The sequence below is a fragment of the Lutra lutra genome, chromosome 13 (assembly GCF_902655055.1).
Source record: "Lutra lutra chromosome 13, mLutLut1.2, whole genome shotgun sequence".
In the NCBI taxonomy this organism is placed as follows: Eukaryota; Metazoa; Chordata; class Mammalia; order Carnivora; family Mustelidae; genus Lutra; species Lutra lutra.
The window spans coordinates 70,343,246-70,360,937 of NC_062290.1; the positions used below are offsets into that span (position 1 = coordinate 70,343,246).

The 17,692-nt window shown below is 41.7% G+C and overlaps 1 protein-coding gene across 1 annotated transcript in view; it reads left to right on the forward strand.

Moving 5' to 3' along the window:
• Positions 1-5,511: 5,511 nt before the first annotated feature.
• RAD23B (RAD23 homolog B, nucleotide excision repair protein) overlaps positions 5,512-17,692 on the forward strand; it is a 46,761-nt gene continuing 34,580 nt past the window's right edge. Inside the window, 1 exon segment of the mRNA XM_053447789.1 lies at positions 5,512-6,017. Within this exon segment, the coding sequence (XP_053303764.1) occupies positions 5,952-6,017 (66 nt within the window). The 5' untranslated portion in view covers positions 5,512-5,951.

The window sequence follows — 17,692 nt, forward strand, 5'->3', positions numbered from 1 at the left end:
GGAAGTGTCAGGCATTTTGTCATATTAAGTGGGATGATAAAGGGGTCAGGGCAGGTTTCACTGAGAAGGTGAAGTTCAAACAAAGTTTGGAGGAGGTGAAGGAAAGGGTTTATCTGTCTACAGAAGAGCGTTTCAGGGAGACAACAAAAGACCAGGGTGGGTGTGGACCTGGCCAGTTCAAGGGACAGTAAGGAGGCCAGTGCAACTGGAACACAGTGAACTTGTGGAAATGTGTAGCTAAATAAGTCAGGAAAGTAATGAACAGGAGGAAGGAGGAAGGGCATTGTAAAGACTTGGGATTTTACTCATTGAAGTGGGGAACCATTACAGGGTTTTGCATGTAAATGAATTGATCTGACTACTGTATTTAGAACAGACTTTAAGGATGCAAGAGTAGAAATATGATGGCCACATGCGTGGAGAGACCACCGTGACAGAGATGGAGACTAGGCGTAGTCTCTTGGCATGAACTCTCAGTAAGACTGATCTACCTACCATCACCTCTGAATTTCCAAACTGCCAGAGAGACCAGTATTGAGTTATCAGTATAGTACTTGAATGATCAACCAGCCACATAGTGGGAAGTTGACTGCGTTGGGCAATCTGCATACTGTAGGGCCAATTTGTTCTCACAAGAAAAGACATTTATTCTTGGTGTGGGTTTACATTTCCTGCCAGGGGAGTTTTAGCCTCTATCACTATACAGGAGTTTACAGAGTACCTGATCCACAGACATGGAACCCCACCCATCATAGCATCCAATCAGGGGATCCACTTCACAATGGAGGTTTGGGAGTGATCCCATGATCATAGGACCTGTTAGTCTCTTCATATACTACTCTCTCCAGAAGAGCCAATCTGAGAAAGCAACGGAATGGCTTGCTGATAGTACAGCTGAAGTACCACCTCAGAGGCAATACTATGCAGGAGGGTTTCATTCTCCAGGATGCAATCTACACGCTGAATCAGAAAACCCTATAGGGCACTCTGTTGCCAGTAGGAAGACCAGTTGGATCTATGAACCAAGCCAAGGAAGCAGGAGTGGTTCCATTTACTACTCCCAGTGACTCACTGGGTACCTTTCTGCCCCCTTGTAAGGACACCCTACAGAAGCAATGACCTTGTATTAAGGGCACAAAAAAGAATAAATTCCCTAACTTCACTCTTTTTGTTCACTCCTATCTCCTGCCAGGACTCCCCAAGAAGCCAGTTGTGGTAGTCCATATAGGTGAGCCTTCTTTTTTTTTTTTTTTTTTAATTTATTTGACAGACAGAGATCACAAGTAGGCAGAGAGGCAGGCAGAGAAAGAGGGGGAATCAGGCTCCCTGCTGAGCAGAGAGCTTGATGTGTGGGGCTCTATCCCAGGACCCTGAGATCATGACCTGAGCCGAAGGCAGAGGCTTAACCCACTGAGCCACCAAGGTGCCCCACAGGTCAGCCTTCTTGGAACCAACTGCTGGGCAAAGAAGAGGGAAAAGAATGATGGAGAAAAGAATGAAAGATGTCTGGCACCACTCTCTGTAGCAACCCTATTTCTTCTGAGCACTACTGATCCTCTTCATGTGCTTTTTAAAAAATAGCACTTATCACCTGACAGATTATAAACATTTTTTTTATTTTTAGTTCATTATCTATGTATCTACTGTCCACAAGAATATAAACTCCATGAGGACAGGGACTTTGTTTTTTTCCCTATTGTATCCCCAGCACCCAGAGGAGTTCCCGGCATGGAGAGTCTCAATAACTATTTGCTGAATGAATGGCTTGAAGTCTGGCATTTTTGTCCTAACATTTTCTAAGTCAGCAGTTGCTGTATCTCAGCTTGCTCATCTTCTTCCCTGAAATCATTTGACTGATTTCCAGAAATGCAAGCAAAATTACCTGGCTTGTTCCCAAGTATTTGGAATCAATTACTCCCATCCATCTTTTTATCTTGGCCCAATAGCTCATGGAGAAGCCCAAGGCCTATCCTACAAGGCCTTGCTCACAAGCATCCTCACGTCCGCGGCCTCTGTGTTGGGAGGGCCAAGGGTGGGGTCCTATCATCTGTTATGTGAACCATGGGACTCTAGGTAAAGGCAACTACATCTAACAAGGAGGCATACAGCCTGTCCAACCTGAGATATTGGGCCAAGAGTGATTATGTCTGGCCTACAGTTTTTCCAGAAATTAAAAGAAAACAAAAACAACTTTTTATCAGAACACTGTACTTTAGAAAATGTATCAGGTGAATCTTTCAATTGGCATTTAAAATCTACTGTTGCCACAACTATTTGGGGGGGATATATTCTTGTATATATTTAGAATATGTCTAAAGACTCTCAAAACTATTATTATTTCTAGGGGCTGGGCAGGGGGATGTATTTTCAATCAATCCCTTTCTATATTGTTTATTTATTTTGCCATGAGCAAAAGATTTTCTTTAAAACATACACTAATAAAAAAATACACTAATATATGGAGAGGCATCTCTCACCTCCTTTTTTCTGCAGACAGATAAGAGCAGCTGTAACAGAAAAAGGTTTTAGTATTATAACAAATAAATATAATTATAATGGATACACTTAGTGTTATAAAAATAAATTCTAATTTAATTATAAGTGAATTAAATTTATAATAAATTATAAAATGGCTTCAAATAATTTCTTACAACTGTTAAAATTTCAACTAAATCAACTCATTTTAATTAAAGTGACTTCACCATTTTTTCAGCCAATGTATATTAAGCATTCACATTGTGCTAGACGCTAAAGATACCATTCTGAACAAGACTGACATAGCACCTGGCCTCATGGAGCTTACAAGTGAGCTGGGATTCAGTCAATACAAGCTACTGAGCACCTGTGTTCCAGGCACTGACCTAGATGCTTGGGAAAGAGCTGTGAGTAAGGCACGTGAGTTCCTCTCCCCAAAAAGCAGAGGTAGGAACTGAGTAGTAATGTGGACGACTATAAACAAGTTGAAAAATAGTAATTTCAGGTAGATCCATGAAAAAATTGAAGCCAGGGTAATGTTGTACCTATCTCATGGAGTTTTGTGGGGGCTCAAATGAGATTATCCACATAAAGTGGATAGTGTCTCACCTAAAGAGTTAACATTTGTTTATCATTTATCATTGCAGTTGTTGAAGAAGTCCTCTCTAAGGAAGTATACCATGACCTGGAATTTGAAAGATGAGAAGGAGTTAGACATTCGAAGATGTAGGAAGAGAGGGTTTCAAGCTGAAGTGACCTCATGTGCAAAGTCCCACAGGTTAGAACCAGCTCAGCCTGTTTGAGGTATGAAAGAATCAATGCCAGTGAATGAGAGGCAGACAGAAGAAAAGAGATGAAGCCAGACCATTTGGCAGGAGTCAGATCATGTGAACTCTTCAAAGCCAGGGAAAGACTTTGAACTGTATTCTAAAGTGTAATTAGGTATTAAGAATAGATGTGACATGATTTGAATTATGGTTGAAAAAGACTACTCTGACTGCTGGGGAGGCTGGTGGGGGGGAAAAGAGAAGCGGAGAGACCAGTTGGGGAGCAGGTGAAGAATCATGATTAGCTTAGGGTTGGAGAATCAGAAATGGTGAAAATGGCTGAATTTGGGGTATAATTTGGAGAATAAAATTTGACAGGACTCGATAATAAGTTACATTTGATGGGTGAGGAAATGGGAACAAAGGAGAGATTTACCAGGGATGATGACTAGATTTTTGGTCTGAGCACCTGAGTAGATGGTGGTGCCATGAATTATAGGTGGGGGGGAAACTAGTAAAGGGGCAGGTTTCACTCGGAAGAGAGGTCCAGAGAAAAATCAATGGTTCTGCTTGGCCATAATAGGCTTCAGACCCTTGTTATATTCTAACTGAAGGTATTGTGTAGCAACTGGCTAACTCTATCTACAGCTAAGGGGACAGGTCCTGGCTGGAGGTATTTCAAAATGAAGTACAAGATGAGATCACCTGGTGACTAACAGTAGATATACAGAAATACAGAGGGCGGAGGATTAGATATTGAATTACAATACAGGGACATACATGCTGTCCAAGGGGAAATGCCAGGTTAGTGGAGAGGGAAGTTGGTGAGGGAAAGTTCCATGGAAGAATTATATCTGAGCTCTTAAATACAGGAAAAACCAAGCAGTGACACTGTATCCGTCAGGATGATGGCACAGAGATGTAATTTGCAATTGGTCACATGGTTAGTGATCTAACTGTAACTTTCCTTTATACTCAAACCATCTTATGTCAAATTTGCCACATGGTACCTTAGTAAGAGGCAGAATAGCTTGGCACCTAGGAGCACATGCTCTAGAGTCATTCTGTTCCGGTTAAAATGCTGGATCTGTCACTTACTAGGTGAGTGACTCCAGGCACATTACTCAGCATCTCTGTCTTCATTTTTCTTATCTGTAAATGGGCATACTACAAATAGGCGATTCTCACCTACATTCCTTGTCTTTACATACATTATTCAATACCCTCCTCCAATAATCCATGGAGTTGAGTGCTATTATTCCTTCCCTACTGATGAGGAACTGGGAGCACATTCACCCATTCCACTAATATTTGTGTGCCTGCTGTCAGGCACGTTTCTCCACGCTAGAGACACACCGGTTAACACAACAAAACCCTCGGCCTTTGTGCCGCTTCAGTCTGGGGCTTGGAGGAAAAGACGACAAAGACAGTATCTATGTTATGTAGCAACTGGAAGATGATAAACGCTATGGAGGTAACAGAGGAGGCTACTGCAGTTGGGAAGTTGTTGTTCTAAGCCGAGGATTAGGGTAGACTTCACAGAGAAGGTGACATCTGAGCAAAGATTGGAAGGAGGGGAGACAAGTGAGCCACCCAGCCATCTGGGTAAAGAGGACTCAGCCAATGCAAAGGCGGGCCTTTAGGCGGGAGCAACTGCCTAGTACCCACCAACAACCCCAAGAACCAGGGAGAGGAGGGGGATGAGGGGAGAGGCAGGGGCTATGAATCCAATTCCAAGAACTATGACTTTTACTTCTCGGTGACAGGAGCCACTGGACAGTTCTATTCACGGAGGTGTTGGAGAACTTGATCTCCTCTGTCTTACTTAGGCCCAAGGTCCACCTAGGCATCCGGCACTGGGGTCTGCACTCTCAGGAGTAAGGAATTCGAGTCGCCACCACAAAGGCTCATCCACACGGAAAGCGTCCGGTAAGCGCCGGCCCAGTACCTTGGTTACCACGAGCCTTTCTCTCAAACCCCGCCCCAACCTACCGCCCTCCAGACTTCGGCCTCCACTTAGCGCGGTCTCCACGTAGCGCTTCCCCGGCTACGGGTTGCGCAACTCAGGCAGCCGGGAGGAGTCTGGACGTAGGCGGAGCAGCGGCTGGCGGGAGAACGCCCCGGCTGCAAACGCCACAAGGAAGCCCCGAGAGCCCTCCAGACGCCCACTGACTGCGCCTGCGCACACCCGATCCAGGCCGCCGACATTCCAGAGCCACAATCCGTTCCGCCCCAATTCCGGGGCGGAGTTCTTGACCGCGCCTGCGCACAGCCTCGCCGCACCCTACGCCTGCGCGCTTCGTCAGCCCGGCCCCATCCCCCAGATTTTTTCGGGTGGGGGAGGGGGCGCGTCTCGGCGAGTCACGTTGATGGCGGCCACCAGCCTGTGGTGAGCTAGCGGATTCTCTGCTTGTCTCGCAGAGCCCCTCGTGCCTTCTGCAGACTCAGTGGCCGGCATCGGGAGCGTGAGGAAGCACGGCGGCCAGAACTCGCGAGGAAGGCCGCAGTCGCGGAGGTAGCGGCGCGGCCCGGGCCCAGGGCTGGGGGACAGGCCGCTCCGCAGGGCGAATGTGACAAGCCCCCACCCCCACCGCTTTCCTCCCGAGTGCGCGAGGAGCGCGGGCGACCCCGGGGCCCCGCCAGGCCACAGACCCCGCCCAGCGGCCAGCACCCGGAGCAGGCCCGGCAGCGGAGCTGCGCGCCGGCACCATGCTGGTCACCCTGAAGACCCTCCAGCAGCAGACCTTCAAGATCGACATCGACCCCGACGAGACGGTGCGAGCGGCGGGGAGCGTGCCCGGGCAGGGCGGGGGCGGCCGCGCGCGGGCCGCGGGGAGCGCGAGGAGCCCGTCTGGCCTGGGCGGGGGGCGGCGCGGCGGTTCTGTGCGCCCGGCGGGGGCCTCAACCCGGAGCAGGGCCCCGCAGCGCAGCCGAGCGGGGAAAGCCCTCAGCACACCCGGGAGTGTGCGGCGAGCGTGGGGCTCGGGCCCCGGGTGCTGGATAAGGCCTGCTATCCCTGGTCAGGGCCCGGGGTCCCGGCCCCGGCCGTGTACGGCCCACCCGAGCTTTCGGAGTTGGCCGCAGGCTTTGTGGCAGGAGTAAGGGGAAGCAGTGGCTGGACGCCGAAGCCCTGGTGGCAGATGGCGTGGAGCACACGGCCGCGGGGCACGGGAGGCCTGGGCCTCGGAAGCTCTCAGTACTGGAACCGGAGGGGTAGGGGGAGGTCAAGGCTTCCTCGGTGATGGAGTCGGCCTCTCTGGGTCCTTGGGTGCCGGAGGGAGATGTAGGCGTCGTCACTACCCCTGCGTGGACCCGGTTAGGCGCTGAAGTCTGGGAGGTGGTAACTGGAGAGAATGAGCTTTAAAAAAAGATATCAGGTTCCGTCAGCCGCAGAGTGAAAGGTGAGTGGACAGGAGTGTTGAAAATGAATTATTTGCCCCCTCCTCCCCAGAATTGGCGACCCTTTTATTGGCATATACTATCTTGAATCCTGTAGCCTCAGCTCTCCCGCCACCGAGCCCACACCCATACGTAGATTGCACTTCCAGGCCTCTTTGGTGGTGAAGATTTTTTTGTTTCACATCCAGGCTCAAACTCACTTCCAGATTGACTCCTCTTTCGTTAGAAGTCTTGTAATGTAGGTACTGGAAACCTTGCACTCTTCCCCCAGCTCTCAAATAATAGCATTTCAAGGTAGAAAAAAAAAAAAAAAAAAAAAAAGAAAGTAAAAACTTTGGATCTTTCTGCAGTTAAACCCTCGAACACTTCAAAAAAGTCCACGTGGTAGATTCTCGTGCCGTCTTCTGTATGTGTGACTGCAAAAAGAGCCACAGTGTTTAAGTCAGTACAACTTTATGCCAAGAATCTAAATATGCCACCGGTGTGAATTTGCTGTTGTTTTGGAATTGTGCTTCTGTGCATCATTAAGACTGCCATGTTTCGTTTAAACCAGCTGCTTTCTGCCCATCTGTATTTTAAAAAATAGTTGACTCTGGTTTTGGTGAAGGTCAGGGGTCTTGCTGTTAGATCAGTTCCATTTGTGCTTCTGTCTTATTTGCTATGTACCTGCCTTTCGGAGATGTGAGGTTATTAAATGGTGTTTAATCGGTGGTCAGTAAATGTAATCTGTAACAGATACCTTTGGGTGAGGATATAGTTATATGTTTTACCTGTCTCATTTAATCTGAAGTTTTGCACCTCTTCAGTTATTTAAGAAACATAGTTCCCAATCTTTTTAGAACTGTGACACAAAATAATTTTATTGCAAGAATATGTAAAAGTATACTTTGTGATTAAATTCTTAAAGGTACAGGAGATAGCAATTATAGATTAGAAACTGACGCCCTGTGGATTGATGTAAGTAATAGAAGTCAAATTTTTCTTAAATTTTTCTTTATTGCTGAATGTGTACTAATAAGTTAAAGGATGAAAGTTTAAAGTGCAGCTGTATAATGTTTTCAGACAAAACTTTTTATAAAATGTCTATTTGATTTTGGTTCTTTGCAGTAATATTGGTGCTGCAGCAGGAACTTTACCAGCTTACAATATTCAGAATTAACTCCAGAATTATTGAAACCTAAAGGAGGTTTTTGTAAATACCTGTGGGTGTATTGAAGTTACGCAGTAACTTTTCTACAGCTCCACCAAATGTTTGGTATTTGGATAGCTCTTTCTGCACTTGGTGCATCTTAGAGCCAATATTGTATTTGTGTATGTGCCTCACTGTATTAATTATTTACCAGTTTACCTCAAAGGAATGTCTTGAGTTATATGATTTATAAATATTCTTCTAAAAGTGTATTTTCAGAAGACCATTGTTAGAGAGTGGCTTCAGCTTTTGTTCCTATTTGTTTAAATATATTTTTGTTCTGTTTATATAAACATAAAAACTAACATTGTTAATCTGGAGCAAGAAATGAAGACATTTAATCAGTGGTGTGTGGAACATTTACATTAAATGACATGTAGGATTTCTTTTTTTTTTCTTTTAAAGTTTTATTTTTAAGTAATGTCTACACACAGTGTGAACCTCAAACATAAAACCCTGAGATCAAGAATCCCTTCTCCCCCTGCTGAGCTAGCCAGGCCCCCTTTGTAGGATTTCATTTTAATGAACTAAATTTCAGAAATGTTTGTAGTGGCTTTTTTTTAATATCTATTTTTGATACAGTATTTAGGTAAAATTGCTGTAAGAAAAGAAACAGTGAAAGTTGTAATAATATAAGGAAACTCTAAGTGTCCTGTTTCTAATTTGTTGTGAAAACTAGGTAACCAAGGTTATTAGAAATAGGTCTAAAATAAAGGAGGAGAAAATAGGATTTTAGTGAGACCAGTAGGGAGATCCACATAAAATGAACAGTTTTTGCTCTCAGAGACCTTGATTTTGGCTCCTCAAAGGTTTGTCCCTGTTTGATTTTTACCTAGAAGTAAGAAAATTAAGTAACTTTGAAGTTGCCAATACAGAAACTCTGAACTTGAGATGAGCAGAACAAAAATGAATGCAAGACAAGACAAAAATGAATGCAAGATAAGAGGAATCATGGGAGTGATTCATTTGTTGAACATGTATATGTTTGGTGGTTTGAGTATCAGCACTGGAGTAAGGCACATGTGGACTGTGGTGGGTCTTTTGGAAGCCTTCATGACCTAGTAGCTCAAAAGCTATAGAGTAGATGTACAAAGTGGGGAAAGTAATGGAATTTGTTTTTATATTGTTTGTATTAGCTTTAGTTTTTGAATGCTGAAAGTCCTCTCCCCCTTTTACAGCTGCCAAAATTTTCTTAACACTTGCTAACCATTCTGGGTTATTTACTTGACCATTCCCGTGCACTGCCTTTAGTGTAATCATTGCAAGTTTTTATTATAATAAGTAATCTGTCTCCTCTTATAGTCAAACAGTACAGAAACAAAATGAGAAGTTTGGATGGGAAGACCATTGCTAAAAGAGAATATTCTTAATTGTGTGAAGTTTTATTTTAAAGAGATTTACTGTAAAAAACAAAACAGATTTAATCTATATAAAGCATTCTGTGATATCTAATAGACCGCTACATGTATAAAATTTTTGATGATGTGATGGATGGACATACAGAGGAAGATGGAGTTCATAGTTTTTCTTAAAGCTCAAATCAAAAGTTACTTTGTTTTGTTTTGTGGTTACTTCAACCATTAGTTAGGAATAGGTATATTAACAAAAACTGACATGATTGTAATACATTGCAGATTTTATTGTATCACTAATAATGGTGACAAGAAAAAGTGTGATATTAAGATTTAATTCTTCAATATGCTAACCCTTGTCACTGTTGTGTGCTTTCAGTAAATGGAAAAACAAAAAGTAAGTTTGAGATTAGATTTTAAATGAACAAGCTGAAATGCAGTTATAATAGGACATAAATGACATCAAAGCTGTTGTATGTATATGTTGGAAGTTTTGGATAAAAGAACTGTAGAGATATAGTAGTTTTAATTATTATTGATAGCACATTTAGTGTACCACACAGTAATGTGTAAAGAATTACCTTGCTTTGTGATTTATTTGTATAGTAGTGGTGCTTATGCTGTAAAATATTGTTTAGTACTTTTCTGTATGTGGTATTTATTAACCATCATTTATTAGCAGTTTGTTCCTATTGTGGTTTATTGTATATTAATATAGTTGTGCTAAAGATAGTACTTTATTATAGAAGTTTCCTAGATTGTAAATATATTAAGAGTAATAAATGTATAAAAATACTGTATCACAGGGGAGGGGGCACCTGGGTGGCCCATTCGGTTGAGGGTCTGACTCTTGGTTTTGGCTTAGGTCATGATCTCAGGATCCGGGATAGAGCCCCATGTTGGGCACTGTGCTCAGCAGGGAGTCTGCTTGAGATGCTCTCTCTCTTTAAAATAAAAAGTAAATCTGAAAACTGTATCACAGAGATGAAATTAAGGTTTCTTGGCATATTGGTAAAACATAACACAGGAGGTACCTGGGAGATCAGGTATGGTTTCTTCCAGACTTTTTTTCTTCCTATACCTAGCACATAGTGGGCATTAATAAATACCTTCTGAATTAATTTAATACATTCTTTTAGTGATCCCTCAGTATTTGCATGTGATTCATTTATTTAATGTTTGTTGAGTACTTACTAAACATTCAGTCCTACTGTCATGGTGCATCTATTAACAGTGGAATAAACCCGTTTAAAAAAACAAATTTTAATAACCAGATGATGCTAAGAGCTATGTAGAGAATTGAAATAGGGTGAGGTAATGTGATAGTGTATGACTGGGTGGCTACTTTTAAATTGACTAGTCATTGAAGGGCTCTTTGAATACAGTGACATTTAAACTGATATCTGAATAATAATAAGTACTCAGATGGGGATGAATGTTTTCTGTAGGGAAAGACCTTTAAGAGTGTGGAGAAGAGAATTAATAGATCAGAGTTAGGCAAGGGGCCAGAGCCTATAAGGACTTTACAGTAAGCTGGGGGTTTTCAAGGTAAAATAGGAGCCTTTGGGAGTTGTAAGCAGAGGAGAAGATTTTTTTTATGATTTAAAGGTTTACTTTGCTGGATGGGAAATGGGGGTAGTAGGATGAGCAAGAGGGATAGCAGGGAAACAAGTTAGGCTTGCGTAGTAGTCTTAAACATTCAGGGCTTAACTAGGGAAGTAAGAGCCACAGACAGATAGGAAGAAAAATGGATGGATTTGAGATGTGTTTGGGAAGGTAGAGTTGAGAGAATTTTTGTTGGGTTGGAGTGGGGAAAATTGAGAAATTGAAAATTAAGCCTGGATTTTGATTGTATAAATTACGTGAATACTTGTGGTCTTTCCTGAGATGTAGAGAGCTGGGAAGGGAGCAGGTTTGTGGTTACAGTGGGACCCAAGACTTAAGTCTAAAATGCCTACTGAACTTTGAAGTAAAGATAGCAAGTAGAGGGGGGCACCTGGCTGGCTCAGTCAGTTAAGCATCTGCCTTGGGCTTGGGTCATGATCCCAGGGTCCTGGGATCGAGTCCCCCACTGGGCTCCCTGCTCAGCTGGAGCCTGCTTCTCCCACTCCTTCTACCCTTCCTCCCATTCGTGCTCTCTTTCTCTCATGCTCTTTCTAAAATAAATTTTAAAAATCTTAAAAAAAAAAAAAAAAGATAGCAAGTAGATTTCTTACGAATCTTTATTCCAGAGAGAAGTTTGGGTTGGAGATAGAGCCCTGACAATAGGCAGCATATGTGGTGGACTTCAGTCCATGGATGGGATGAGATCATCTAGCAGTCTTTTTCTGTGTCCATTGCTTGTGTCATTTGACCCTAAATTATCCACTATATGTAATTGTATTCTACTAGAATTGAAGATCCATGCTGAGATGTACCTAGTAATAGGATGGGGCCCGGGGTTGAAGCCTGGATTTGGAGATTTCATGTGGAGACTGAGTAAAGAGGTCAGTCAAGGAACAATCTTTGAGGGTAGGAAGAATCCAAGGAAAAACGTTTCAAGGAGAAGGAAAGGATCAAATGTGTCTGCTGCTTGAGAATTCAAGAGACATACCCTTTGGTTTTGACAACTTGGAGATTATTAGTTACCCTGACAAGTAATCTCCATGGGATGGTGGAGCCAAAATTTGTGTTTAAATGGATTGAGGAATGAATGGGAGATGAGGAAATGCAGATAGAATTATGAACTTATATTAGTTATCTTGACATTGTCATTTCCCCTGATGTAGCTGCTTTTTATTTCTGTGTTAAAAACATGTGAAAATGGGGCGCCTGGGTGGCTCAGTGGGTTAAAGCCTCTGCCTTAGGCTCAGGTCATGGTCCCCAGGGTCCCAGGGTCCTGGGATCGAGCCCCATATGGGCTCTCTGCTCAGCAGGGAGCCTGCTTCCTCCTCTCTCTCTGCCTGCCACTCTGCCTACTTGTGATCTCTGTCAAAAAAATCTTTATTTTTTTTAAAGATTTTATTTTTTTAATAAATAAAATCTTTAAAAAAAAATGTGAAAATGGTCACAAATCTGAGCTTCACAGCATGTGATAGACATTGTTTAAAAAAGACATCCACACCAGAATTGTGGAAAATAATGTAGTAGTGTATGTTTTCAAAAGAAGAAATGAATGCCAATGTGACTAGTAACTTGCTGCCATCACCCAGTTAGTGGCTTTGGTAGTTTCGTTATCTATGAAAGATGGTCTTGCTCAGACACCTGGCCTTGCGTTCCTTAATCTCTCATCCAGTGTTCTTTCCTTCTATGCTACCTCAATTACTCAGTCCCATGACTGGTAACTAGATCTTATTACCAGTAACTGTAGCTATTCCCCCATTCCCAGTAATCTGTTTTTAGTATCCTACTTTACCTTTCTTCTGATTCCAGTTGTATTGAGACCTATAGTTCATTTGATCCACCTGTTTGTTTTTTTTTTGTTTTTTGTTTTTTTTTTTTTCTGGCCTTCCCTTTATGTTATTGCTTCCACTCTTGCGCAGCTAAAACAGGGTCAGTGATGATAATTACTCTCTTGCAAGAGTTTCAGTTCTGGCTCTAGCACCTGTTCTGTGACCTTGGGCAAGTTACCAATAATGTGCTATCTGCTCATCTTAAAATGACGGTATTGCCACTGGAACTACTAACCTCATATGGTTGTTTGGAAGGTTTTACGAGTTTGAGAGCATACACATAAAACCAAGAACATATACATAAAACCGTGACCACGCTTGACAACATGGTCCCACTCTCACTTCATTGTTTTTGCTTGGAAAACCCCAAATGTGACTAAATTCAGTTTTGTTTTGCATGCACTGTGTAGCTAGAAGACAAACACATAGCCACATTGATTTGTCTCACTTAAAACTCCTGAACATTAATTGGGCACTTTGTATTGCCTGTTAAGTGTACTTCACTAGTACACTAGTCAGTCCATTCACTCTTCCACTGTCCTTATTTTCAGCCGATAACCCTAGCTTTTAGATTTTATTGAGAATATAGAAGCAGTTGGGACAGAACTTTTGCAGAGTCCTATCACAACTACCTACTTCCTCTATTCTCCTTTAGTTGGGGGTCGGTATCTATTTGGGTGGTACTAAGGCTTGTCCCTCTCCTTTGCCACTGTACCCTATACGTGGTCATCTGTGCAGGACCTCAGTCCATCTCTTCTTTTCTCTTCTGCCTCATTCATTTTTCCATTCTAGAATATTCAGACATTTTCTCCATCTTAAAAAACTCTCACTTGTCTCCATATCCCTTTTGGCTGCTCCATATCCCATTTCCCTGCTGCTCTTCATAGCAACCTTAAGGTAGCTGTTGACTCTTTACTTGTTTTTACATCTTGCTCTCTTTCAGATACATTGTCTACTAGCTGGAGGGTGGTTTTTTCCCCCATTTTGGATTTGTCCTATGTCCTTGAGCTCTTAAATCTCTTTTCTCGTTAGTAAAATAGAAGTAATAATAACTTGCCTGCCTTTTAGAATTGATACGAAAATCAAATAAGATCATGGATCTGAAAATGTTTAGTGAATAAAAATAAATGTATGCCAATTTTTTAAAACAAATCCTGCTCTTTCGTCGATTTTCCGTTATCTTGATCAATGCTTTCCTATTTTTTCTTAAACACGGATTGTAATGGATGTGGTATCCTCTCTTGTGTCCAACTTGATATAATCAGCAATTTCAGTTTTTAAGAGTGGTGTTCTGCTTTCTTTCCTTTTTTTTTTTTTTTTTTAGTTTGGAAATTATGAGATATTTGATAGGTAATGTATAAAATTTCTGTTACTTTTGGAAAGAAATGTGCTAAATTTTGAACCTGTCACAGCACAGAATGCTACTGAAGGACATCACACCGTCTGTTCCTGTAAGTTTGGATAAATCCTTATGTAGTGTCTCCAAGAGCTAATTTTATAATCAGTGAACGTTATAAACCCTTTAAACATTATATAACCTTGTCTTGCAGAGGAAGTAGACTGGCTACAAATGACTAATATATATGAGCTGATCCTAAATACTTCAACAAGTAGATAAAAATTATGTGGTCACTCCCTCTCTCCTTTCCCTCTTTCACTTTTGTTTGAACTAGGTGGGTGGCTTTTTGTGAGTGTGTAAGATCCTTTATCTGCCTATATAGAAACTTTAAAAGTTTTAGGTATCTTGAGATATCTACTTTTCTACTTAGTTTTCAAAATCTGTGTCTGTTTTAATCTTGTTGAAATCATACTGTTAAGAATATATTTTAATATATTTAAATTGGCATGAATAGTTCAGCTTAGGAGACTAAATATCATAGTTTCTGTGGGAAAGATAGATTCTGGACTTTCAATTACATTTTTTCAAAGATTATTTATTATTAGAACAAGAGAACATCAATGGTAGGGGTTGGCACAGAGGATGCTAGAGAAGCAAGCTCCTTGCTGCAGAGACACTGAGGCGGGAATAATGACCCCTGCGGAGCCACCCACACATCCCCCAAATTATATTTTAAAATCATAGCCTTTTAGATCATAATCATAATTTGAGAATTGATGGCTTTTATTTACTTGTCTATTCACAAATTATTAATACTGTACTCTCAGTAATAAAAAAATCTCTTCTGCTACATTCTTTCATTCCTTGGGTCTAGTGGGAAGATTTTTCCTGTTGCACTAAAATCAGCTGATTCTTTTATAGTCAGTTCTATTTTAGAATTAACAGGAGCCTACTTTGAGGAGTAGGAGGACGAATCCAGGAATACTCCTTGGTGCCTGCAGCTTTCTCAGATGGAAGGATACCACCCAAGGAATTTTAAAAAGGCGGGGGGGAATACCTGGGTGGCTCAGTTGGTTAAGCTGCTGTCTTCAGTTGGGTCATGATCCCAGTGTTCTGGGATCGAGTCCCACATGGGGCTCCTTGCTTGGCAGGGAACCTGCTTCTCCCTCTGCCTCTGCCTGCTACTCTGTCTGCCTGTGCTTGGTCGCACACGCTCGCTCTCTCTCTGACAAATACATAAATAAAATCTTAAAAAAAAAAAAAAAAAGCATTGCCCACAGTGTAAATCTGTGAAATCCTTTGCTTTAGGACTCCCCTTTTGCTAATGGTTAATTGCCGAACTTTGGTTGCTCTTTTGTTTTTCAAAATTTAGCTAGGTATTAGACTTTTCTCTTTTTCTTTTTTAAATAATCTCTTGTGCACAGCGTGGGGCTCAAACTCAAGACCCTGAGATCAGAAGTTGCATGCTCTACCAACTGAGCCAATCAGGCTCCCCAGACTTTCTTTTCTAATGAAGATTCCTCTCAAAATTGCAATGCACTCTTGTATAAGTAAGTATAAGTGTTAGTAAGCAATGTTGGAGGTAGGATGCAGTGATTTTTTTTTCTTTGCTTTTAAACTTTTAAAATTTTCCCTTAAATTACTAAAATAATCCAGGCTTATTATAGTTAGTAAGTGTATAGAAGAGTGGAAGGCTTTATGTCCCTGGTCCAAATAACCACTATGGACTCCGTATGCTGCTAGACATTTTTTTTATGTACACGTACCACATAACATAACTACACTGTGTTGTTTTTTTTTTTTTTAAAGATTTTATTTATTTATTTGACAGAGAGAAATCACAAGTTAGGCAGAGCGGCAGGCAGAGAGAGAGGAGGAAGCAGGCTCCCTGCTGAGCAGAAAGCCCGATGTCGGGCTCGAACCCAGGGACCTGGGATCATGACCTGAGCCGAAGGCAGCGGCCTAACCCACTGAGCACCCAGGCGCCCCTACACGGTTTTTTTTAAAATCAACCAGCTTTTGCCCCTGAAAGATAATTATAAATGTGTCATTTATTCATATGTACACTCATTCAGTGAATATCTTGCATATGTGGTGATGGTTCTTGTATTGCATTGTATTGAAATGAATGCATGTACAATAATCTATTTTACCATTGAATGTTTAGGGCTTTCAGTATTACAAACAGTAGTGTGTACACATATTTTGTTCATGTATCTTTGAAGTATTTGTGTGAACATGTCTTTAGCATTGATTTCTAGATGTAGAATTACTGGGTCATAGGCGTCAGTTTGCTTCAGAATTGCCTGCATCAGTGCTCACAAGTGTCAGCTTCCACATGAGTAACTAGCCAGGACTCAAATAAGAGATGTAGCACAGATTAAATGAGTTAAATTTTGTGACGCTCTTCATATTCTGCCAGGCATGTGGTAAGTACATAGCACCCATGAGCTGTTATTCATTCAGCCTCTGTATTTCAGGGCTACCCATTAAAGCTTGCGTAATTTTTGTTTGGTTTTTTTTTTAACTACTTACAACAGTAGTAAGAACGAACACAGTTATAGCAGAAATAAGGAAAATACACTGTAACATTTAGGAAGCTAGCTTATCATATGCATATTCGGTTGCTAACCAAATCAACAAGCTGTAGTCCTAGAAATCTCGTGTGGCAGTCCTATATAAGAAGGCTGAGGTGCAAAACAGTATGTTACTATGGTGGGGATATAATTTGTAAGACATTATTTGATATCTTAAGTTTGTCGAATGGAAAAGACTATTAATGGTTATTGGCCTGAACTAGGGTCGTGCCCGGGAACTGCAATGTAATATTCACATTGGAAATAATTAGATGTAATTTGGAACCACTGATGAATGATTTGGTGTGAGGATGTGGAAGAGACAAGCACCTCATGCGAATGGGATGAAAAAGGATAACTGATCAGCTGTTGTGTTGGCAGCTTGTAATACACTATTATTATTACTGTGATTGTCTCCCTTTTGTCGGCGGGGGGGGGGGGGGGGGGAAAGCCCTGTCAGCCATGTTTAATGTTAGATAAAGAGTATGTTTTCTTTTTTTCTTTTCTTTTTTTTTTTTTTTTTTTAAGATTTTATTTATTTGAGAGAGAATGAGACAGAGAAAGAGGAGAGCATGGTGGGGGGAGGATCAGAGGGAGGAGCAGATTCCCCACCCAAGCAGGGAGCCCGATGTGGCCCTGGGATTCCAGGACCATGACCTGACCGAAGGCAGTTGCTTAAACCAACTGAGCCACCCAGGTTCCAGGAGTATGTTTTTCTTTTAAAATGCACTTCTTTCATAAGAGAAGTATGCGACTAGGAAAAATGTTTGATTCTGATTGTTAACAGTGCTTTATTGATGGTTGGGTTGATGATAAACCATTCTTTAGGGGGAATAAACAGCAAAATGAAAGGATAGCCTTGGTTATTTACTGTGGACTGTGGTGATCAATTCTAGATCCCTCCTGTTACTACTTAATGAATAGCACTGGCATGGGGCTCAGCACAGTTAAAGGAGTCATAACTGCATCCGTTGCTGGTCATAACTTTCCCCAGAAAGCCATGTGCAGAGGTGCTACTCTTCTTTTTTTGCCACATCCAGAAAGAAGGCCTTTCTTTATAAGCGTTTTAAAGTGTGTTCAATTGATCAGGTTAGGAATTAGACTAATTAGTATATAGACTATCTTTCGCAAATGTATTATGGTTGAAATGCTTGCGGGATTCCA